Source organism: Maylandia zebra, linkage group LG2, assembly GCF_041146795.1.
Source record: "Maylandia zebra isolate NMK-2024a linkage group LG2, Mzebra_GT3a, whole genome shotgun sequence".
NCBI lineage: Eukaryota > Metazoa > Chordata > Actinopteri > Cichliformes > Cichlidae > Maylandia > Maylandia zebra.
Window position 1 is genome coordinate 20,912,702 of NC_135168.1, and position 23,461 is coordinate 20,936,162.

Sequence of the window (23,461 nt, forward strand, 5' to 3'; positions counted from 1 at the left end):
CAGAGGCAGCAGAGCTCCTTCTCCACAGACTGATTCAGTCCCACTGATCATTCCTGCTCTTCTCTGTCTATTTTATTGCCTGTGGCACATTTAAACATCATAAGTTGACTTAAAGTTATTCAAAGGAGGCACATTTACATTCCATCTCTTTCTAAAAAAAAAAAAAAAGTTCAATATACACGATAAGCTAAAAGGAAATAAAAAAAAATGGCACTGGTCTTTAGATTGTATTCAGAATTTTCAAATGGATGATGATTTATGAATCATGACACACTGCTCTCCCCTACACCTTCCTTTGTAGAGTAAAATTACTGGTATTCTATTGGTATCTGAAATACTGGCCCTGTATTTGCTTGGTATTTGGACAGATACCAAAATAGTGGATGAATGGTAAAAAGATGTTTGATATTATATTGTCTTTATCTAACTTATCAAGATGACTTCTGATAAAAAACCTTTCTAACTAATCTAGGTTTCTCTGGCAGCAGATAACGTTTATAACTTAACACCATTGCAAAGATTAAATACAATAAAAAAGTTATTTGCGCTACATTAATTTACCGTGACTAACTAAATATTTACTTTTATCTGACACCTTTCTGCGTGAAACTCTGCAGCTCGTGAACCAAAATAGCCGTTTGTGTGAATTTTCCACCTGGAAATTATTATTATTATTATTATGTTTAAATTATTATTATTTTGACATCCACAGTAACATATTCTACATACTTTTTTTTCAAGATGTGAAGTAATTTAAGGTCCAGAGGGCGTTTCAGAGCCATTACACCCTCACTTTATGTTGAAATTCAGATTACTCATAGATTATCTGGTGCTCTCAGATTAATTTTGTTGTGTAGGAGTTTCCTCAGGATGAAATAAACCGCTGAGCGGGGGGCGGGGTGGGGGTTAAGGACACGAGTTTTCTGCATTACCATAACGGTTCCCATAGACAATAGAGTCGCTACTGCGCATGTCACAGTTTTGATATGCGGCTACTTTCAAACGCTGTGGGAAAATAGAACTGCGATGCTACAGCCGTGACAGGAGTGTGAAAGATTTCTGAAGTCTTAAAGCTGGTATTAAAGTGATGTGTAAATTTACTGTCCAGACTTTAGTACAGTGTGGAGGAAATGCAGTCTGAAGATTTATGTTCTTACTGTTCAGATGTGAAGCTGGACTTATTTGCAAGAATAATATTATATGAAAACAAAATAAAATGTTATCCACTGAATAAAATAAATAATAAAATATATTAGATTTATATATTATTTATATTCTATATAGATAATAAATATATTCGTTTTGGGATGTTTTGGGATTTTTGACCTTTTCAGAAATCTGGATGTAACAGAAAATAAGTCCGAATGCTAAATTGTTGTAAACAATGTAGTGTCTGAATTCTTTTGCCTTCTGAGTGGAGAAAATTATTTTTCTTTTTTGTGTGTAGTCAAATGTTAATTTGAATAGTGGAGGTGGGAAAAAAGTTCGGACATTTCCCTTTTTTTAAAGAGATGATTGTGGAAAGAGTTCCTGATTGTCCCTGAAGGCAGCAAAGGTAAGCCCTGCCCTCCTAGCCGGCTGCTGTAGCGGTGCGTTCATGCGACTTTTTCCGGAGTGTTTGAAAGTTGTCAACAGAGAAGCAGAAGAAGGAGCAGGAGATCAGCGGCTTTAACGGGACTGCGGAGCTCGGAGGAGGAGGAATGGGCTGCACTCAGAGCAAGGTGAGACACACGGCCAGGAGACACTCGCGGACCCCGCCGGCACAGCTCTGCTTTGTCTTCTGTTTTTCTGCCGCCGGAGGTTCATTAACAGGCGGTCGGCGGCGGCGAGACGTGCCGGGAATGAGCGGCGGGGAGCGGACTGTATGTCCGCGGCACAGGCATCGTCTTTACCCAAGTTTAACCGAGTCACAAACACGGCGGCAAGTGGAGATTTGGCGCTAAAATGTGGGGAAAAACAGCGTTTTCCTCGTCCTGAACATCTGTTTCTAATCTTGAGTTTGAGTTTTCCCACGATGCTCCTTTCTAAGAAGTGACCTCAGACACATTCATTTAGAAACTTCTCTGAAATCCTCCAGTGTGCAGATAAAGTGAGTTTATTTACGAGCTTAAAGCAGCTTTAAGCTTTTAGCACCAAAACGTGCTGCAGTGAGCTCGACTTCCCTCTGTGAGCCTCACTCAGCTGAGAGGTTTGATTTAAAAGGAGAAGTTATCATCAGTTTAAACCAGCTGTGCTCACGGGCCACAAACGGTGGCTCAATCCAGCACAAACCAGAGCACAAAATGCTAAAAACACCTTTCTGCTCATGGTTTTATCGCTGCACTCTGATAGAATTGCTCTGCATCACTCACAGTTCAATTTAATGCTTATTTATCACTCCCTGGGCCTCTGAATTCATCCTTTCTTCTGATTGGCTGCCCCTCATAAGCAAAAAGTTTGAAGAGTTGGAGTGGGACTAATGTGCCTGAGATGACCACATTGGTCATAAGATGATACTTCTTACAGGAAATGGCAGTGAAAACTCCAAACATTGTTCCGTCTTTCTTTGCAGAACCCTTGTTCGGGTCGTGTCGGACTCTCGGTCGGGATGTTTCTGAGTTTGCGGCTGCAGTTTTTACACTTTCTGAGCTGTCGACCTGTTCACCTCCATGTGCGGCTCAGCTGTTGGTGCTTAATACGTCTCTGCTCTGTGTGTGAATCTGCGGAGTTCGCCCGTCTTGTGGCTGTAATTCTGCCCCACTCAGGGGTAAAAGTGAAGTTTGCCAGCTGTTGTCTTCCACTGGTTATTGATAGAAAGTGACAGCGCCACTAAAACTTCACACAGTGCCCGAAAGGAGGTCCGGGGCCTCTTGTTGTCCCGCCGGCTTGGACTTTGATATCACTGAAGCTGAATCCTCTCTGATCCTTTCAGCGAGCAGGTTGCAGCATTTTTCTGAAACTGAGAGAAAGTTTATCAGCATTTTGCTTTCTGCAGAGATTCAGAGAAAAAGGTTTCCAGCTCCGTACTTTTGATTTTGGACTGTGTTAGAGTAACTTTGCACAATTTAAAGTTACCCTTATTTATCCTATACTGGCCCTTGATGCATCCTTTACTTCGGGTAAAGGATGCATCAAGGGCAAGATGTTTTAGCTCCTCCCCTTTAAGGATTGACTCAATTTATGTGGCACAATGATGTTAACTGCTAATTCTGAGATGGGACATGCACATTTTTTTGTCACATGTCACATATGCCCGTCTTTTATTTACAGTCTGTGCTCATGTCCACCTACAATCGTAGAAACGCCGACACTTTTTATAGCATCGAGTAATCAACAGGAAATGTGATGACATCATATATTTCCCAAACTTCATGTGGTATCTGCTAATGTGGGGACCACCGGACCGCCCCAGCTGCTGTTGGACAGTACAGATGTTTTGGCTTTATCTACCTTTGCATTTTGTGTTTAGTGTGACTGATTGACCAGCTGAGACATTTAGACTTTTCCATCCGATTGATCCGGCTAATGGAGCTCCTGGTATCGACGAGCTGCAGCTGAAGCCTTCGGTTGGAGCTTCAGAGTGATAACGCTGAAGTTGATGGATAATTTGATGTTGATCCTGGTTTAAATACCTGCCTCGGGCACATTGCTCCATCGCAGAGGCGGCTGAAGATGCTGTTGCATAACACAAAGCCGAGTAAATCTTTGATTAGCTCAGAATAGAAAGAGGCGTGTCAGAGAGGCTCGGAGCCTGAGAAGGAAATCCACACTCACACTGACGGCTTTAATAGCATTTCAGATTAAAGTAGACTTATTTACACTGCTGCTCAAATACCACCTTCCCCACTAACATCCACAATGATTTATGAATGATTCCTATAACTGTTGTCAGTCGCAACATTTCTGCTTATTTTAATATTTTTTTAAATAAAAATGAAATGGATTTTCTATCAGCAGTTAAAATTGTGAAGTTTGGGATTGAAATCTCTTTAAGCCTGCTGACGCGTCCACACAGCGATATGGAAACTAAAAATCGTAGCTGCAAACCCCTTTGAAACCCTACACTGTAACACAATGCTGTGCAGTGACTGCGATTGGTCCATTTGGTCCCATCGTTTCCTCCTGTTTCCTCCTTCTTTACTGCTGCCGCCATTTTTCAAATGGACTGGAAGGGAACGGCCGGTGGTGACATTGCAGAGTCACTGCGGTATCTGTGCTCGCTGTGCTGAAGGCTGTATACAGAATCACTTGTGTGACTGGCAACAGTGCCGTCCCGTGCTAGTTCACGGCTAAAACAGGTGAAATGTGATTAAACTAACCTTTAATTTGTATCGGTAATTACATAATGTGACACCATATGTGTACAGCGTAAAAAGCCAACATTCGAAGTATGATTTGATGATTGAAGAATGTGATTAATGTAGACTGCAGGCTCTTACACAAACACAGTACGTACGGACCTTATTTAACCTCGTCTGTTTTCTTTCTTATTGAAATGAGAGCGCCGTATTGATAAAGTTATGGACATAACTGTGAATAAACTGTTAAGGACGTCCATGTAGGAAGCTTTTCGCTCAGTGAGCATCGCGTTGTTGCTCACAATTTTATGCTAGCAACCAGTGAGCTTTCCAGGGTGTGGTTGTCTAGGTAACCGTGCATTTACTGCTCTGTCACGTGTAAATCAGCAGTATTCTTCACTCATTGGTGTCAGTTGCGTGCCTCACAGTGGGCAAACTTAGGACCGCCCAACTGCTTTATGTTGCTGAACGTCACCGACTCTCTACGGTCTTTGGTCACCACGTCACTGCTCTTCACTGGACGCCTCTTTAGCACGACTGGTATCAGTCTGGTACGACTGTTAAGTTAACAAATTTGGAGTCATTCTTCTTTTTAAAATGAAAACATGACAAACATCTGAGAATGTAAACTAGATTTATAAGTAAAATAAGTTAAGTTAGTTAGTTGCTCCTTTCTCTGCTCTGTCTCGCTGCGTGTGCACCTCCTCACACACGGAGTGGAGCAGCCAGGGGAGATGTTTCTAAAGAAGTTGGATACAAAGTAACCACTGAGCCTTTTAATCGACTCGTTGTAGCCTCGGACACAGAGAAGAGATCTGATGCATGTAAAGGTGGCTGATTAAACCAGAGTGCTTCTGCCTGACAACAGTAAAGTTGAATGTGTTTATTGGTTTGTGATGGGTGGTGGAGGGAAACAGCTGAAAGGACATTTTTCTGGACCTTTGAGCTTGTTGATCAGGTGATTTTGATTATTTATTTATTTATTTTCTTTGACCTGTAAAGGTTTTTATAACAGTAATGAGTGCCGCTCCTCGCTGTGGGTCAGAGAGGCTTCTCAGACTGAATCTTATAAAATCTTTAATCCTAAACACGCGTGAAGGCCTCGTGGTGAATCCACAGCTGTGATTGTTGGAAACATGTCAGTAGCTGTTGCAGCTCTATTCAAATATATTCAAACCTCTGACTATTAACGCCGCTCGTGTTGCTGCTCTGCTTGCGTGCAGTTTGTTTCTCACCTTTGGTCTTCTCGTTCGCACCCGTCCAGTTGTTTCTACCAACAGATGGTGTGGCGGTTCTCAGAGGTTACAGTTTTCCACCGTCTGGACTCCAGACAGAGCAGACGGTCTGTTTTAAAGATGACAGGAGAAGAGTAACGTGGGTGGAGGAAGATGTTTTGGAAATAAGAGTTGGCAGGACTCGAAGCTTAAAACTCGAATACCTGAACGCACTTCTGCTTGTTCGGTTTCTGCTCCCCCTCTGTGTAACCTCTGTGCAGTAAAACTATCAGTTCACCACATGAGTTAAAATAACAGGAACTAATGAATACTGATGAATTCAGCTTTGAACCACTGGTAGAAATGTCAGAAGGAATAACAAATATCTGGATTCTGTTTTTATCTACACAGAATTTAAACATCTTCTCTTTTTCCCAGAAAACCCCACAAAATAAACCGTTATAAGTGATCTAAAAAGAATTTTGTGAAGTTATGAAATACTCTGGCTGTGTCTTAATTGGATGAGTTGTTGTCACTTCTGTCTCTCAAAACAGATGCTGCGCTTTAGTAGCGTGTTACCGCGGTGCTCTGTAAGAAAAAGCCAATAGAGGGCAGTATGTACGGGAAGTAGTAAACAAAGTATAACTAGTAAACTGTTCAGGAGTACTTTGAGGTGTGGGGTCCAGGTTTTAGGAGGCACCTCTGAACTCCTCTCCCTGTTTCTAAACTACGCCAACCGCCAGAGGAAGTTGATGTCATCTGCTTTCATCCACAACCTCATTCTCCTGGTTACTACCAGTGACATCAAACCTGCATCACTGCTAACACTGCAACCACCTGCCGCTCCACCTCTCGCTGTGTGAGCAGGAGCAGCTCCATCCTGACCTCCAGCTGACTTATCTTTTAAATGGAGACCTTTCATCTGCTCTCACTTGTTCTAAGCACACACCACGCTACACCGCCACGTGGTGATGAAAGTTTACCCAGAATGCACTTTTTAAAGTTTGCTCCAGTGATTTATCAGAGATCAGATCAAACACCCTGCTCTGATGGATCCTTCGTGCTGATGCTCAGAGTCGGTGTCAAAAAACAGAAACCAGGTTTAGTGTTTAGAGTGGACGTGAACCTGGTTTTAGCAGAGCTTAAATGTGTTCTAGTCTTATAAATATCATGTAGGCTTCTTTAGTCTCAGGGAGGCTAAACAAAAAAGCTTTAAAAAGTGTGAAACTTTGAAAGTCTTCACAGCGAGAAGGTAAAGTTTTGCTCGGCTTCACTGAATAAACTAAAATTCTTTTTTAGAAAACAGCTGATTCTGAGGATGTCCGGTGGGATTGTTCATGGCACAGAGACCATTTCAGCATTTCATCGTTTACTCGCTCGGCTGTTCAGTTGCTGCAGTTTAACCCAAACTTGTTAATCAGTGTTTTTTCCTCGCGGTGGAGGTTTCGGGAGCAGAGTCTGGTCTCTGCTCCGTGAAACCAGGCCTCTGTTTCTCTGCAGGCAGGTTTTTCTCCGAGGTGAAGTGTTGTTTAAACACAGGAGAGGAATCTCGCTTCTGATTTATGGCCATTTTAAAAAGTGAGGGCCTCCACAACGCCTGCAGGAACATATGCTTCTCCTCACCACCACCTTCCTCCTCCTCCTCAGGTTGAGTCCACGTCGACGTGTTTGAGCCAGAGATATTTATTGTTTCTGCTCCGAGTTTAAATAAAGAGGGTGTCCAGTTTGCAGAGCAGAGTTTGAAGTGTTTATATAGCGTGTGTGTGTGTGTGTGTTTGTGTTAGGGCGTGATTGTTTGGCCTCAGTGTTTGAGCAATAAGATGGTGTGAGGCAATACAGTAAGCATTTCAGTGTGTGTTTGGATACACGCCTAACTTATGCAAGAGTTTGTTTGTGTGTGTGTGTTGCTGGGATTGAACAATGCTGGTTAAGTAATGAGTTGCGTGTATCCTGATCGATATTTTTCTTTCTTTAATGGGATAAACGAGTTTTCGGCGTTCCTTTTTTTCCCCTCTCGCTGAAGTGATGCTGGCTTCCTGTGAGCTGCTGAAAGATTTACGGCGGTTTACGTTGACAGATCCAGTGATGACTGTCATACAGATGCTGCGGGAAAACAGGGGTTCAGTATTTGCACACAGATGCTTCAAAACAGGGAAAGTCTTTTTAATGGACCTTAAGAAAAAAAACAAGGATTTACAGCCAGATTGTGAAGGCACACATGCACCTTCACCTGCAGGTGACTGTTTCCACAGTTCATGCTGGACGTGATGTCACAGCGTGTCTTCCTCCCATCACCACTGGGTCGTGGCAGATGGCCGCCCCTCCCTTCTGCCAGAGTATTCTTCCTGTTGTAAGGGAGTTTTTCCTTCCCGCTGTCGCCAAAATGCTTGGTCAGGGCGGACGTCTGATTGTTGGGGCTTTCTCTGTTTCTCTGTATTATTGTAGAGTCTTTACCTCATAAAGCGCCCTAAGGCAGCTGTTGTGAATTGAATTTCTCAAGTTGCGCGTTTCTGCGATCGCCATCCAAAAACCAAATGTGATTGCGAAGGCTGGCTCTGACTGTTAGCTAATGACTGGTGATGAATACTTGGTGTTTCCATACCACAGATAATCTTGTATTTTGAAACGGGTTTAAACAAGATTTACAAAACGTATATATTTTTTTAAAATTCAGTATGACTCGAAACGAGTGACGGAGTCCGTAAACTCAGCAGGGGCGTGTTTACAGAGTCTGTCGCCATCTGGTGGCCTTCAGATAAAAAGCATGTTTAAGTCACTTCTACGCTGGCTTCTTTTTTCCCATCTAGAAGCAACATCTGTTTTTTTTTTTTATTTTTATTTATTACGTCTTTGCTCCTCTCGCTGTAAACCCAGACTCACTTGGCCCCACCGCCACTCTCCCTCTGAAGCCCCTCCCACAACCTTCCTGCACCCCAGCCTGGCTCTCAAAGCTCTCCTCTAGTATGGAGGGAGACATTGAAATTAGAATAATAACTTGAAGTTTAGTCGTAATAATAATGGGCAGAAGAACAGCTAGAAGCTTGTCAGTGTAATTATTCCATAGTCAGAACATGCGTTTATCTATTTTATATCAGCTTATGTCTTGTTGGATTAAGCTCTACTTCAGTTATCTTAAGTGCGTAATAAAAGCCTTTATTGTCCTCTCATGGTTTCATACTTCAGAGGGTAGAACAGTCAAACTGGTTTAAGTTAGATTATGTTCTTTTTAAGAAGTTTTTAAGAAGGCTTTCAGTAAATCACTTGATCCTTTTGTTTGTCTGCTCCACCTTTTCCAGGTGCAGCTGCAGGTTTTTACATTAAAAGCACTTCATTCGTGTTAATGTTGAATCGTTTGTTATATTTTTGTAGCTCCTCACCCAACACCTTGTCACAATCTGAAGTCTTTTTAATCTTTCTTTTGGGATTCAGACCTGCCCCAGGTGGTGGATCGTCTCTGTGCAGGCCCCGAGCGGCTGCAGGTCGTTTGGTTTTCAGCAGCAGGAACAGCCGTCTGTTGTCCTGCAGCAGCTGAAGTTATGTAACACACAAAGAAAAGAGGGAAAGTTTCAGCGCCAGTCATGTGGACACTAACGAGACGCTTTCATAACAAACTCCCTGCTCCAGTTAGTTACCTGGACTCGGTCAGATCGTAACACTTCACTTCATGTCTAATTATTATGGGATGTTATCAAAGCTCATCTCTGGACAGGTGGTAGTGTACATCAAAAGCTCAAACCTTCCCTGACTCGGGTTTCTTTAAACTCAAAGTGTTTCAGATCTTCCTTTCTCATGAGTTGCTCAGCATTTCTCTTCCACCTCACCATCATGTGGTCAGAGGCGTTCACACCAGTGACCTGCTGGAGGTCATTTTGTAGCTCTGGCGGTGCTCATTAGGGCTGAAGGATTATGGAAAATAATCTAATTGCGATTTTTTGCCCCAATATTGCGATGCGATATGCGATTATTTTTTAAGGTCTTTGTCTTCTGTATTATTAAACAAAGACAAGCAATACATCATATAGTATGGCCAATACTATATTACATTAATTTTAAACTGTTCTTTCCTGGAAGACAGACCTCTGTTATGATGACATGAGGTGATGCATGAATTGATGACTGACATTTTTATTTAACTTCTTCAATCACAACAGTATATTTGAACATACACAATAGTTTATTTTTAGCTTACAAACATCTGAGCATAAAGTGCTGACAAGGAACCCTGGTGTAAACATTAAAATGAAAGTCAGTACAATGTGCAGATTGCAGAAATATACATAAAAAAAATCAGTGGCTTTACCACACTCAGTTTTTCGACATCTGTGAACTACTACAGTCATTCAATTAAAAAATAATATTAAATAAATAAAACTAATAAATAAAAAATACACACATCTTACTGATCTCTGCAGTCAGTAACATTACACATAAAGTGCAAACATAATAGCAATTGTATAAACACACACACAAACACGCCTTTAAAATTTAAAGGCGTGAAATTGGACGGTCTAGCCTTCTGATTAGCGTCACCGCTGTCTCGGTGGAGTTTAATAAACTCGGCCGTCTGCTTCTTGCTATCTAAAATATAACCAGACACTGGTGTAAATTCTCGACTGTCTCATACTTCTGTTTAATAAGTTTTCTGTTTGACGTTTAGTCAGCTGTGTGAAAACCAAGGAGGAACCCACCCGGGGGATTAATAAAGTTTTATTTTATCTAATCTAATAACTTTTAATCTCAGCCAAACCGATTTACTCACGAACAAACAAAACACTGAAAAAAGCCCAACAATAACATTTTTAGGTTGTCTAAGTGACTTATATATTACGTTTAACCCGAGCAGCGAAACTCCGCGGTGATCTGAAAATGACGTGCCGGGAGTTGTGCCGTTCTCGGCCGCATCAGTAACCCTCGAGCTCCCGGCTAGCTGTCGAGCTGGTGGGTAGCAGACGCCTCTGAAAACGTCGAAGCACTTTTGCAAATATGGGATATCTTGATAAACCGAGCAGATATTTGATGTTTACACAACTACTTTCTCGCCTGAAAATATGTTAAAAGTTTATTTTGTGACCCAGAAAGATTAGTATGAGTAATTTTAAAACTTAGTAGCGGCCGCCATTGCTGGAAACTGGAGTTTGGCTGGGCCGCGCTATGAATTCTGGGATATGGTAGTAATTTGGACAGCCTTCGGTGCGTCGCTGTGACGTAATCGGTCTACAAATGCGGCCTCAGGAGGATGCAGCCCATGAATTTGGACATGTCCAGAGTATAATCGCAGCCTTTGCGGTTAGAAAATTGCACTTGATCATGTCGCGATATTATCGCAAATGCGATATATCGTTCAGCCCTAGTGCTCATCCTGTTGCTCCTCGCACAAAGGAGACATGAGCCCTGCTGATGGGTTTAGGACCTTCTGCCGCCCTGTTCAGCTCCCAGAGTAACTGCCCGTCTCCAGGAGTCTCCTCCACGCTCCTGAGACTGTGCTGGGAGGCACACCTGTTAATGACATGTGGAGATGGACTACCTGTGTAACCCCTGCAGGGTGCGGGTATCGCCTCATGCTATCAGTAGCTACACTGACACTTCCCAAATGCAAAACTAGGGGAAAAGAAGTCACACAATGTTAGCTGGGAGAAGATGTGAGTGGGCTCCAGCTGTGAAATCATTCCTGTTTTGGGGGTTCCCGTTCTTGCCCGTCTAGTGCAGCTGAAACTGCTACTTAAGTCAGTATCCCAGAGGTTTGATGCCATTCTCTGATTATTTTTAATAATACATGTTCATTAAGAGGAATTTGAACCTCTGTTTATTTACTGCAACGTCTCCTTTTTGTCTTATCAGAAGAAAAGCAAAGGCAAGAAAGGAGAGAAGACTCAGAAGGCGAACATCCGCCAGGATGATGAAGGTGAGTATATTTTGTGCTGCAGACTGGTTTCCTCTTCACTCTTCTTTCGCTTCCTGTTTGCTTCTCTTGTTTTTCTGAACCTAATGTCATGAGAATCAGTCTGACTGATGATGAGAGGTTTCACTTTCACTCTGCTGTAATGTGGCTGTGGTTGCGTAGAGTCATACTTCATATTTTAGTAGTACAGAGACTCCTTTTTTTCTGAGGAAAAAGGCCCGACCTCTTCCTCTCTGAGTGATGTCACAGAATTGTTTCTATAGAAGTTCTCGTTTCTGTTTTTGGTGGGATAAATGCATGTGTGATAATTACAGCGTGTTCTTCTCCGTAAATGGGCTGGTATTTAGATGGTGACACAGATTTTTGTAATTCTGCTTCTGTACACTTCCAGTGAAAATAAGCAGCTGATATATGACTGGTTTCATCCTCTTTTTTTTCTAAAAAAATAAATAAGGTTCGCTTAGAAAGAGGGTGAGGAACTTGGTCATTCGGGAGGAGGTCAGAGTAGATCCCATGCTCACCTGTACTGCGCGGTGTTTTGGGCTTGTCCCCAGGCCACAGCCAGGACACTCCTGGAACGGGAAAACCTTCGAGTCACCTCAGAACTTGCTGGAAAAGAGCTCTGACCATTTCATACATAACAAACTGCCATCTTAGTTTATGCTAAGGCTTTTTTTTAATGAGCCATCAAGCTGCCAGGCGCTGCAGACGAAAATGAGCCTGTGCGCAGATAAATCTGTTGCATGACAGACGAAAGAAGTCATGCTTCCTGGCCTTTCCTAAATAAACAGAAACTGAAGTGACATCATCACCAGAACGTTACAGGTGTCTGTTCACACCTGTTAGGACACCTTTATCTCCCTCTAACAGAACACGTCTTACAGTTTTACCTGTTCGGGTTTTTACCTGACAGTTTAAAGGTCGAATGCTAACGGAGCCTTTAGCATAGCATTGATTTTATGCTACTGTGTTTCTTTTTCCTTATTTGGGTCGAAGGTTTAGGCTAGTTCTGTTTATGCAGGACAGATGTCTCCACCTCAGACACATCCATCAGTTGGAGCAGATTATTAACATTTTTCTTGCTTTCGCTGCCTCGTAGCCGGACACTTAGCCTGTTAGTCTTAGCCTCGCGTTTATTTTATGTAAGCGTTATTTTACGCTTCAGTAACAGGGAATCTAAACATGCTTGTCACCAATGAAAAAAGCATCCATAAAACAAGTTCATGGATGTTTGTTTTTTTTTTTTTTTAATATAAGAGTTTTCAAAAAGTTCTCTTTAAACCCAGACTTATTGTCAGTCATCTATTTTCTTCCATTTATCCAGTTCAGGGTTCAGGGAGATCCCATCATAGGGCAAGAAGTTGGGTACACCCTGGAGTACATTGCAGATCAGCAGTGAGAATTTATCTGATAGCACTTTTAACGCAGAGTTCAGAGGGCTAAACAACAATTTAAAGTAAATTAAAAAGAAGAAAAGTCATTCACAAATTTAAAATACTTACATGGACAAAAGAGTACATCAAATTTAATTAAAAACAATCCGCTAGTAAAGAAAAAACCCCAAAATAAATAGAATAAAGACAGTTTGCCCAATATATTCACCAATATTAAGTCTTGCCGTATCAGTTTTAATAATGGCTGATGAATGAAAATGAAAAATGTAAGTAGAGACTGTAGAAACACCCTTCAAACCTGTTACAAGTGATGCTGCATAGTTTGCCCACCGGAGGGCGCTGTGCAACTTCCCAGCTGGTAACTCTTGTTTGGAGCAAACAACAACCAGCTGGTTGGAGTAAACAAGTAATCCACAATTTCTTTAAACTGCATTACCATTTTATATTAAGGGCTTACAAATGATTACACATAACAAATATGTTTTATGCTAAATATTGGCCCATATATCTGACTTTGAATGAGTTAAATATTATTGGTACTAGCCTTAAAAATCCTGCATCGGTCAGCCAGATAAAATGTCACAAAAAAGGCAGAATCATCTTAAATAGAATCAAATCCATAGAAATGGATGTAATAATGCAGTAACAGGAAAAAAGTGACCTTTTTAACAGAAAAATGAAATTAATCTACGTCAAATAACAAAGCTCGACTTATTCATTATTCTTGTTTTAGGTTTATTAAATATTTTTATGTTATTAATGAAAAGATTTAAAACTATGAAATGGAATAAAACTACAGAGTTTAACATGACGTAGTGCCATATGTCTCATGTTTCAGTTCAGCTTTCCAGTGTGTGGCTTTACTCAGCCAAATCATGTGACGGTCCTATGAAAACAGACAATATTCACATTTTTACGAGCTCCAGTTTCCCAGCAGTGACAAACGAGCTCTGAACGATCATCCTCACACTGATTTTATCAGAGTGACTGAATCAAGCAGCTGCTTTGAAGGTTTGACTCACCGCTGACGCTCGCTGCACCCTCATTTCCTCCTGTTTACGAGCCGCTCGTTTAAACTGCAGCGATGGAGGAAGACGTGTCGTCATCCTGTGAATCACTAGCTGGAAGTTCACCTTAAAAACAGCATATTTGCACATTTATTCATTCATTCATTTATTCATGTTTTTTTTTTGTTGTTGAAAATTTCACTGTTTCAGCTCTCTGAGTTTTAGTTTAAATCTTCTCTTCCTCTCATGTTAAATTGTCTCCACGTGGATTTTAAAGCTTTAAAAATGCGACTTTATTGCTCTGAACTCCGTCGGGTCTCATTTTTCTGTGTTTACATGCTGCTGCAGGACCTTGTGAATAAACTCAAATCAAAGTAAAGCTGGTCTTTGTCTAAACATCAGACAGGCTCCGACCTGTTTGCGCCTGAATTTGAACTGGGATTATTAGAAAAATACAGATATTAAGTAAGGCCTGAAAGCCCCATTGGCTCCTGGTATTAAAATATGTGGCAGCTTGTTTTTGACTGTTTTGTTAATGATAACCTTCGTTGTGTTTGTGACAGCTGAAATGTGATCGGGTTTACCCAAACTGAAGACGTCACTGAAACTGAATGAACAGATCGTGTGTCTGCACGTCCGTGCTGTAATCAACGGGTTGAAATAAGAACTGCAGTGAGAAACACTTCCTGCATACAGGTGTGATTCATGACCGTGTGTTCTTGCAAGGATGAACTTCAGCTTTAGACCTTGAGAGAACATTTTTTCATGATTCCCACGGTCATTAAAAAGTATGAAATTAAAGTCAAGAAAAGTGAAGTTTAGAAGGCCTGAAAAACGTTACAATATTTTTCATAAAAACAAATTTGCAAAGTGCTTCACAGCTTCAGTAACACATTAACAAACAGGACATACAAACTATGAACTTAGTGTGGCTTTTCCAACGCAGATTCTGATTAATCGTAAGGAGATTGATAGGTAAAAATAGTAGAAACGAAAAAAAATTTCTAAAGTCTTTCTATTGAAATATTTTTTTTTAATATAAAATTCATCATAAAAGCTGGGAAAATGCTGTCACGGCAGCCAAAACATTAGTCAACCTATAATGCCTGTAGTTCCGCTCTCTGCCTGAAGAGGGCGGTGTGTTTTTAGTTCCACTCTCTACCTGAACATGGTGGTGTCTGTAGTTCCACTCTCTGCCTGAAGAGGGCGGTGTGCTTCATCTACTACTTTGCGTTTGTGTGGGAGCCCCGTCAAAACCCTGTCCATTAAGCTAGCAGTGTCCAAGCATTCTTTTTTCTTTTTTTTTTTTCTTTTCATACCGCGCCCCCCTGCAATGACTGCGCTCCCCCCCCCTCCCTAGGGGGCGGGCCCCACACTTTGGGAACCTCTGCTCTAAAGCATGTTTGTAACTTAAGGTCATGTTTTTGTGTCGGTTGGCAGGTAAACGTGCGTCAGGTGAGCCGGACGTCTGTCTGGAGAAGCAGTTGGAGCGGTTTGAGTGGCAGCTGAGGATTTTAAGGGAGGCCAATGGGAACCCAGAGAGGGTGGAGTTACTGAAAGACCATGGTGATGAAGAACTGTGTGGCCTCGTACTGAGCATCCTCGATAAGGTGAGATGTTCTTCTGATTACTGACCTGATTATCTGGAATCACTGATTTTCATTGTTGATTGAAAATAAACAGTGTTCTCTGTTTTGGGTTGTTTTGTTTTTTTTTTTGTTTTTTTTTTTACCATCCAGAAATTAACAGCCGAAGAGGTTTTTCAGTGAGTAGGAACTCTTAGGTACAGCAGGTAGTACTGTCATCTGCATACAGAGTGATACTGAATATGGTGCTTATGAAATATAGACTCAAAGTGTTGTGATGCTGAAAATAATGAGGACCAAAAATAGTGCCTTGAGGGATGCCATCTTTAATAAGGTGGCATCCCTCAAGAACACGTTTCTGTGTTCTGCCAAAGAAGATTTTAAAAAAGAAGAAAACTAGTGAATAGACTTTTTAAAAAGATGTCAGTGATTAAAAGAGCACAGAAACCAGTCAAGTTTCTTTGTAAAACACAGCAGGTTTTTGGGACTTCATGTGTCCTGTTTTATTGACGCCTGCCCTCCAACTGTCTCATTATTTTCCTCTTTATTAAACTGAATCTGTCCTGACTTCCAGGTGAAAACGGAGACGACGGCCGATTTGAACATCCTGCATGAACAGAAGAGTAAATCTGCTACTGAGGAGCACGAGAGGCACGTGGAAGGTAATGCACAGCAGATGGCTGGAGAGTCAACACTTATATCTGCTGTATTTGTTTAACGAGTTGTGATTATGGGACCACAGACTTCCCCTCCTGCAGAGAGACCCCCAGGATCAAAGAAGCGGGAAATGACTAAGAAGCAGACTGGATTCTCTTTTCTTTTGTCACCCTGAAGTCATTTTTAGTCTCCTTTTGGTCATTTTATGTGTCTTTGTGGTTGTTTTTGTCTCTTTTTTCTTGTCTAATTAGAATATCTGTTATAGATAAAAGAACCTGACAAACACAAGTGAAGCCACTTTTAAAAAGTAATCCTGTATGAGTCTTGTTAGATGTTAAAAACATTTCGCCAAACTTCTTAGCTATGGTCTACATGTGCCTGTTTGAGGTCATGTGATGCTGGGACTATAAACCGAGTTTGTGTTGTTTCCTGCAGAGCTGCAGAGGAGAAACGAGCACGAGAAAAATCAACTGACAGAAAAGTTTCAGGCGGCTGAAAATGTTCTCAAGGTAAACGTGGAAACGACGAGCAGTGTTTTTGTGTCTGTTAATACAGTCTGAAAATCAGCCGAGAATGTAAATGAAATTCTGTATTTAACGACTAGATTTAATTTCATTCTTGATTTATCTCACAAAGTCTGCGTTTCCTGTTTGTGTGTGAGTAATTTTGTTTTGTTTTACCCATTAATTATTAAGTGTTAGTGAAGCTCTTATAACAGTCTACATTTTAAAAGATATGGTTCCCACAGTTGATGCACTTGGTAAAAGCGGTAATTGTAATTTCAAGTATTTGTAGCTGATGAAAAGAACAAATATGTGAAGTAACGGTGAGAGCGGAGATCGTTTGTATGATACAGACCTCAGTTTCACTAATTCGAGCTTAAAGTTAAAGACATAGCCTGTATATAAAAGATTCCATGTTTGTCTGTATATATTAGACTCTGTGTTTGGAAGCCTCGGTATGAGCTTAGCTTTTAGTGCTAAGTCATCAAATAACGTCAGTTAGCTTGGTTATTAAACTGCATAAACTGTATGGGAGAACCACACAGGCACCTGCTAATGGCAATGAGCTGAATGAGTGTTTTTATTTGATTTTTTTAAAACACTGAATCCAGTTTGTTCTAGGGGGAAAAAAGAGAAACAGCAGTAAATTACAACAGTAATAATCTGTTTAATAATTCTGGTGATCCTTTTAAATTGTGTGAATTTGAGGCTTCAAAGGTTTTGCATGGACATATTTGAGTATATTTTGCCCCTTCTGGGACTGAAGGTATTGAATTAGTTTCTGTAAGCAGCAGTGTTAAACATACCTACAGAAACCCTCGGAGAACTCCAGTAGGGGGCACTGTTCTGGATGTTAGCGTGTTGATGTTTCATGTATTCAGTAACCAGGAAGAAGCTGAATTAAGTGTTTTTGTTTTGTTTTTGCAGGCTAAAGTGGAGGAGCTGAAGGCAGAGCTGCAGGTTTACAACGAGCTGAAGAGACGAGTCGAAGAATCGATGTTTAAGAAGGACCTGCAGAGGAATATACAGGTGTGTGTGTGTGTGTGTGTGTTTACATAAAATTAAAGTTAAACTTGTGTTTGAAGTTAAATCAATTTAAACCACCTGTAACTACAATATTAAAACTCTTTAATATCCTGTTTAGGCTCACGGGAGCCCAGGTGCATTCTGGGAGTCTGAGCAGGAGTCCCTGGTGTTTGTGATTGAGATGAAGAGTGAGCGCGTGCAGGAGCAGAACAGGAAGCTGCAGCAGATGGACACGCTGGTACGTGATGATGTTTAAAGAGTTTCTGCAGGCGTGAAGCTTTTACGTCACCTGTCCGTACGATGACGCCGAAGCTGATGTGGACGTGATGAAGCTACAGACACCAGATACATGCTGAGTGTTAGAGCGAGCTGTGTTTCATGGGAAATGATCTGAGTTTTCTCAGATGTGCAGGAGCTGCTCTTCTTTTTTATTGTCAGCTATAGTTTTTGTATCCGTTCAGAAGGTTTTATATAAAATATATAATAGCAGCTGAAAGCTGCAGGCTTTAGAGAGGCCTGTGGATATCAGAGAAAACCATTTACCTTAAATCTTTAAGTTCTAGACCCATGCTGTTTAAAAACAACTCTGAATAATTAATTAATGCACCTCCTCAGTAAGATAATCGGTAAATGAGCTTTTTAAAATCCTGAGTCCAGAGTTTGCAGAGAAAATGCAAAAAAACTTTTAGTACAAAGACATCTCTTTGTAGTAACTGTGATGTTACAAGACTTTAAAAGTTTGACTTCATGTGCTGAACACTGCAGAAAACCTGAACTTTGACCTCAAACTCCATTTCATTCCTGTTCAGTTACATTTAATGTCTTTACGTTTCCTTGTGTTTGTGGGGCTCGTTCTTTCCGCGACGTTCTTCGTCTTCATGCTCGTCTCATGATTTTCAGGTGGAGAAGAATTTGGCTTTGGAGGACCAGATCATTCACACCATGCAGCAGAACGAGGACCTGAGGGTCCGGATAGACAACTGCCAGACTCTCATTCAGTACGTGCCTGAATATTTAATAGAGTGAAGAAAGCAGAGCAGAGGCATGAGTGTGCTGCCACCTGCTGGACGGAACATCTTCCTGCAGGAGCGCTTCAGTCAAAATGGGCTGGTGTTAGAACAGTTTAATATAAGGAGGTGCATTTCTTGAAGCTAAAGGAGCAACACATTTTGATTTAGTGATAGTAACTGATCTAACTTCAGATTCAACCCTCAGAAAAACCTCATTAATATTAGAGAAGAGTAATTTCTTATAAAACCAGACAAACCTGAGCAAAGTTCCCACCTGACCCTCTCAGAATCAGCGGATCTCTGTTTACATTAACTTTACTTTATGCTGAAGTACTGCAGGTTTCAACTTTCAGAGCTACGAAATGTGTTTACATCCACTCCAAGTGTCACAAGCTAAAGAAGATTTGTTCTAAAAACAACTTTGAGCACCAGTTTAAAATCTGTGAGGCAGAGCAGCCGAAACAAATCAGTATCCTTGGATCAGTGCAGTCTGTTGCTCCGTTTTCTAGGAAACATAAAGACGTAACAGAGGTCCCCAACCACCTTTTCCTTTCTCAAATAATTTTCCCTTTCCTCCTGTTCTCAGGCAGCTATCGAAGGAGCAGCAAGACCTGAAGGTGGCGCTGGAGAGGCAGGTAGCATCCAACCAGAAGCTTTCTCAGGAAAAAGAGCAGCTGATGTTCAAGCTGAGACACAGGGACTCGTGCCCGCCCATCCACCTGCCCACCGTGATGCCGGAGGTCACGCCAAGATGACCGACTGCGAGTCTGACCCTGGATCTTTTTCCGACTAGCAGCCCGTCTGGTTTCATTAACTGAGCAAAAGAGTCAAACAGAAAGAGTGGCCAACCCTCCGAGTTCACGTTAGAGACTCTGGAGCTCTGACTCTGCCTACATTAATGCTGATCAACGAGAACATCAGTTTCACTGCAGCCAGCGGATCTTCTGCAGTCGATGAGGTTTACTGAACAACTCTGGATCCTCTGAGATCACAGAAAGCTTTGAGCGTTTACCGCTGTATGCACGAACTGTTTGGAGCCAGAGAGACATGTTTATTTTTGTTTTTCTGGCATTTTCTAATGACGATCATCGGTTTGATGGCGGTTTAAATGCTACAGAAAGCATGAAACTGAGATACTAGGAACAGAGTTTTATTTTATTGCAGAGCAAAAACGGACTGATGAGCGTGGCAGCACAGAAATGCTCGTTCTGTCCGTAACATCACGTTATCAGTTAACTTCACTCCACTACTTGACTCAATCTTGAGTTCAAGTCCAAGAACTCCTGGTGGCACCATAAAACCTGCATCATATGCTGCGATGCTTCGTCAGGTGTGCCTTTTCAGGTCTAGGCCTTCAGCTATTAATGACTTTCCTTTTTGAATTAAACCTTCAGCCCATTATCAGTCTAGAATTTATTTCATAAATTACATCCAATAACAAGCAATTTTCGTGTGACAAAAGCCATAAAACTTGACTAATTTGATTTCTTTTGCTGACTAACTGTTACTCCAGTCACTGTATCCGTAGGTATTACGGTTCTGGAAATTCCAAATGCCAATGCCAAAGTGCCTCCCATCAGGACGCCGAAGTGCTGATCAAAGATCTCATGAGCGTCTTTGCTGAAGTTGGAGCCTTGCTGAGTTGAACAGTATTTGATGCACGTGAAGTAGCTGAAGGTTCAAACGTATTAAACTTTCTCCAAGGACTCTGCTGGGAACCAGGTTTGTTGATGGTACCAGAAAGTCTGAGACCTCTGAGGTTTCAAGGGTTGTAACAAAGGCCTGTTTTACTTGGATGGTTAATGCATTTGATGAGCTTCCTGAGGATCCTAAAGAAAAAATATGACTAGTACTTGATAGCTTTCCAGTTTATTAGTGTTTTAGCGTTTACCTTTGTGCCTTTTCTAACTGCAGGGACTGTTTTTCCACTTCTTTTATCCTTTTTATTTCCAACTTGCTCCTTTCACTAATAGTCCACAAAATTAAAAACAAAAACAAAAACAGGGATATCTCTAGAAACAACAGACCTGCTGGCTCTGTCTGGAATTATTTTTTTCTTTTCACGTAAATCACCCCAGTTTCTACTGGTAACTTTCGGCTGTGGGTTATTTTTCACGAGGTAGTATTTTATAACACCAGTAGTAAACATAAAAGTGAGCAGAGGTTTAAACTCTGAAAGGACTAGTACAGTTATCGATGTAGGGTGGAGCAATGGAAATAGAAAGGTAAATACTGACACCAGTTCACACCTACCCTGTGCTGGAACAGTGCTTAGTGCTTTGTAGGGAAGTCTTTCAGGTTTTTCTCTCATTACAAACTTCTGCTTGAAGGTTCAGATCTTTTTTTTTTTTTTTTTTTTTTTTTACTGTAGTTGGTTCTCTCAGTTCTTTCCAAGCACTTCTATTTTTTTTGATGTTCAATTGAGATCACACTTTTCATTGTACAGCATCAGTAATTGAGTATTTAGGAGCCAAAAAACAAACTGCATTAAAGGTTATTAAAGCATTAAATGGGCTTTCAGATCAACAGCCATAGTTTTATTCGTTAAAAAAAATTTACACGCTATATATGGCACGCTAACATAATATCTCATGCTATTGTCTTTTGGTTGGAAAGCGTTGCAATAATATTAAGATATGTTAGCTGAATGTTAAAACCTAGCACCAGAGCTTCAGTGAACACCTCTGTAAGAGCTATCAGTGCTGGTTGTTATTGTCAATTAGGGATTAGCAGTAAATTATTAGCATGTTAGTCGTGTGTTTACCCGTTAGTATATTAATATCCCCAGGAAAAAAGGTACATGTCAGAGTGCTAGCACACAATACTTAATAAAACACACATTCATATCTTAACCTTAGCAAGCAGAATGGTTTAAAGGGTGAGGTTTATTTTATTTTATTTTTTTCAACCAACTGACTCTGCTCTATTAGTCCGTGAGCTATTGTGGCAGGTAGGCTAACTGCTAACATGTTGGCTGGCTCCAGTAATTAGCTGTGTAGGCTTAGCCAGATTGTTCTGGTTGTGTTCATAATATATTAGAGTGAGCATGCTTATCATGTTCTTGATATATTTACTGCTTTTATATAACCATTTTATCATGTGTATTTGTTAAAGCAGTTTAACCACAGAACATCAGTACTTTTCCTTTCTACATCTCTTTGTTAGTCAGTTAATCTATCCTTTTAGCTGTGTTATCTAACTGGTAATATGCAAGCTAGCCACAGTAGCTCACAAATATTAGCAGACAGGCTGTTTGGGTGTTTATTGTTTTAAGTTATTCAGTGATGTGATGTAAACATTGAGCTAAATTCTGCGACCACTTAAAATAGTTATCTAAATCACATAAATCTGAAGTGTCCTTTTCCATGCATCTTTGTGAAGCTGTTAGTCATTTAGCAGACAACGAAATGCTAACATGCTGGCATCTGCCATTTTGCAGGATTCCTAAAATGTCTATTTCAGTAACAGGCACATTTAAAGCTTGAAAAGTTTAATTTTCACAAGTAAATACTTAAGAACAGTCACAGAAATCTAATCACTGCATACAGTCTTTGAGTCAGTTGATGAATTTTTTTTTCCTTTGTAAGATTTGAAAAATATTGTTATCTTGTCCTTTTTTTTTTTTTTTTTTCTTTTTTTTTTTGCATGATGTAAGTTTGTATTGCCAAAAAACAATGTCAGTGTTGTTACAGCTCTGTATTTTGCACCAGCACTTTGACCGCTATTTTTACCAGGCATTTATAGAGATTTACATATTGTACAGTTTAGATTTTTTTCTTCTTCTCTTTCCTACATGTAAAGAAAAAAAGTAGTATGTCTTTTTGCAGTCAAATGGAAGTCAAGCGGTTTGCTTTCACAGCGTGATGTAAATACACTCAAATGTTTTCTTTGTTTTGTTTTTGACTTGTTGAAATAAAAATCTGTAACTGAGTTTGACTGCTGTTAATAATTTCATCTGAGATTACATTTTTACTTACATTTGGATTTGATCAAGATGTAATATCGTACAGAGAATGAAAATACTTTAAAAAACAGTTTGTATGTAATGTTAAACTCCCTAATAAACTTAAAGATAAAGTAGGGCTGCTCAATTAATCGAATTTTAATCACGATTACGATCTGGGCTTTCAACGATCATTAAAAATGACTGAGCCGATTATTAGCCCCTCCCTCATGCTTTACTCTCGCGCTGCTCCATGTGGCAAATCAAGCGCACTGCTCTGCATTTCGAACACGCGTCACAACAATTAAGAAGCTCGGAAAGCTAAGCAGAAGTTATTTGGACAGGAGAGTGACTGCCGTTGGTTGAAAAGAGAGGTAAAAAAAAAACAAAACTTAAGTGGTGTGGAAACATTATGGGTTCGCAGAGTCAGACGTGGATCAAGTAGACACAGTGTGTAAACTTTGCTATGGTGTCGTAGCTGCACCACAGAGCAACACTGCAAAGTTCACATTTTTCATTTATTTCTTATATTGCAAACATTTGCACTGTTATCAGTATTTGCACACTATTTTATATTATTTTTTAAAGTCATTATTCAATACATTGTTATTGTTAAACCTTTAAAGCCGGTCAGAGCAGCATGCTCGTTCTGTGTAACTATTTTTAAATCCCTGTAGAACCTGAACGCTAAGCTAGCACAATAAATTTTTTTCCATATGAAACCAGAGGAGTTGTACTTACTTCTTATGCCATCAGCTTGTCCTCGGTCACGGTTTCCTTCCACATATAGCTTTGCAAAAATTGCATAAAAAGAGCTTGCAGGAACAAAAACATAATATTCCAGAAACACTTTGCCGATCCGATCAGCTGTTCTTAACACTTCCCACATTGAAAAAGACATCAACGTGAACTATCGCAAGTGACGTCATTTTTGCGGAAAATTTA

At 40.6% G+C, this 23,461-nt stretch overlaps 1 protein-coding gene across 1 annotated transcript; it reads left to right on the forward strand.

Moving 5' to 3' along the window:
• Nucleotides 1-1,562: 1,562 nt before the first annotated feature.
• Nucleotides 1,563-22,503, forward strand: ccdc69 (coiled-coil domain containing 69). The gene is made up of 9 exons (XM_004552040.5): nucleotides 1,563-1,721; nucleotides 11,330-11,393; nucleotides 15,232-15,401; nucleotides 15,952-16,039; nucleotides 16,470-16,543; nucleotides 17,465-17,566; nucleotides 17,682-17,801; nucleotides 18,464-18,561; nucleotides 19,160-22,503. The coding sequence occupies exons 1-9, from the start codon at nucleotides 1,701-1,703 to the stop codon at nucleotides 19,326-19,328; spliced, it is 906 nt and encodes a 301-aa protein (XP_004552097.2). The 5' UTR covers nucleotides 1,563-1,700; the 3' UTR covers nucleotides 19,329-22,503.
• Nucleotides 22,504-23,461: the final 958 nt, after the last annotated feature.

Bases quoted from the DNA above. Each gene is read 5' to 3' on its own strand.
- ccdc69 (XM_004552040.5), top strand. From the start codon at position 1,701: ATGGGCTGCACTCAGAGCAAG. The intron at 11,394-15,231 runs GTGAGTATATTT...GTCGGTTGGCAG, and splicing joins CATCCGCCAGGATGATGAAG to GTAAACGTGCGTCAGGTGAG. The intron at 17,567-17,681 runs GTGTGTGTGTGT...TATCCTGTTTAG, and splicing joins ACCTGCAGAGGAATATACAG to GCTCACGGGAGCCCAGGTGC.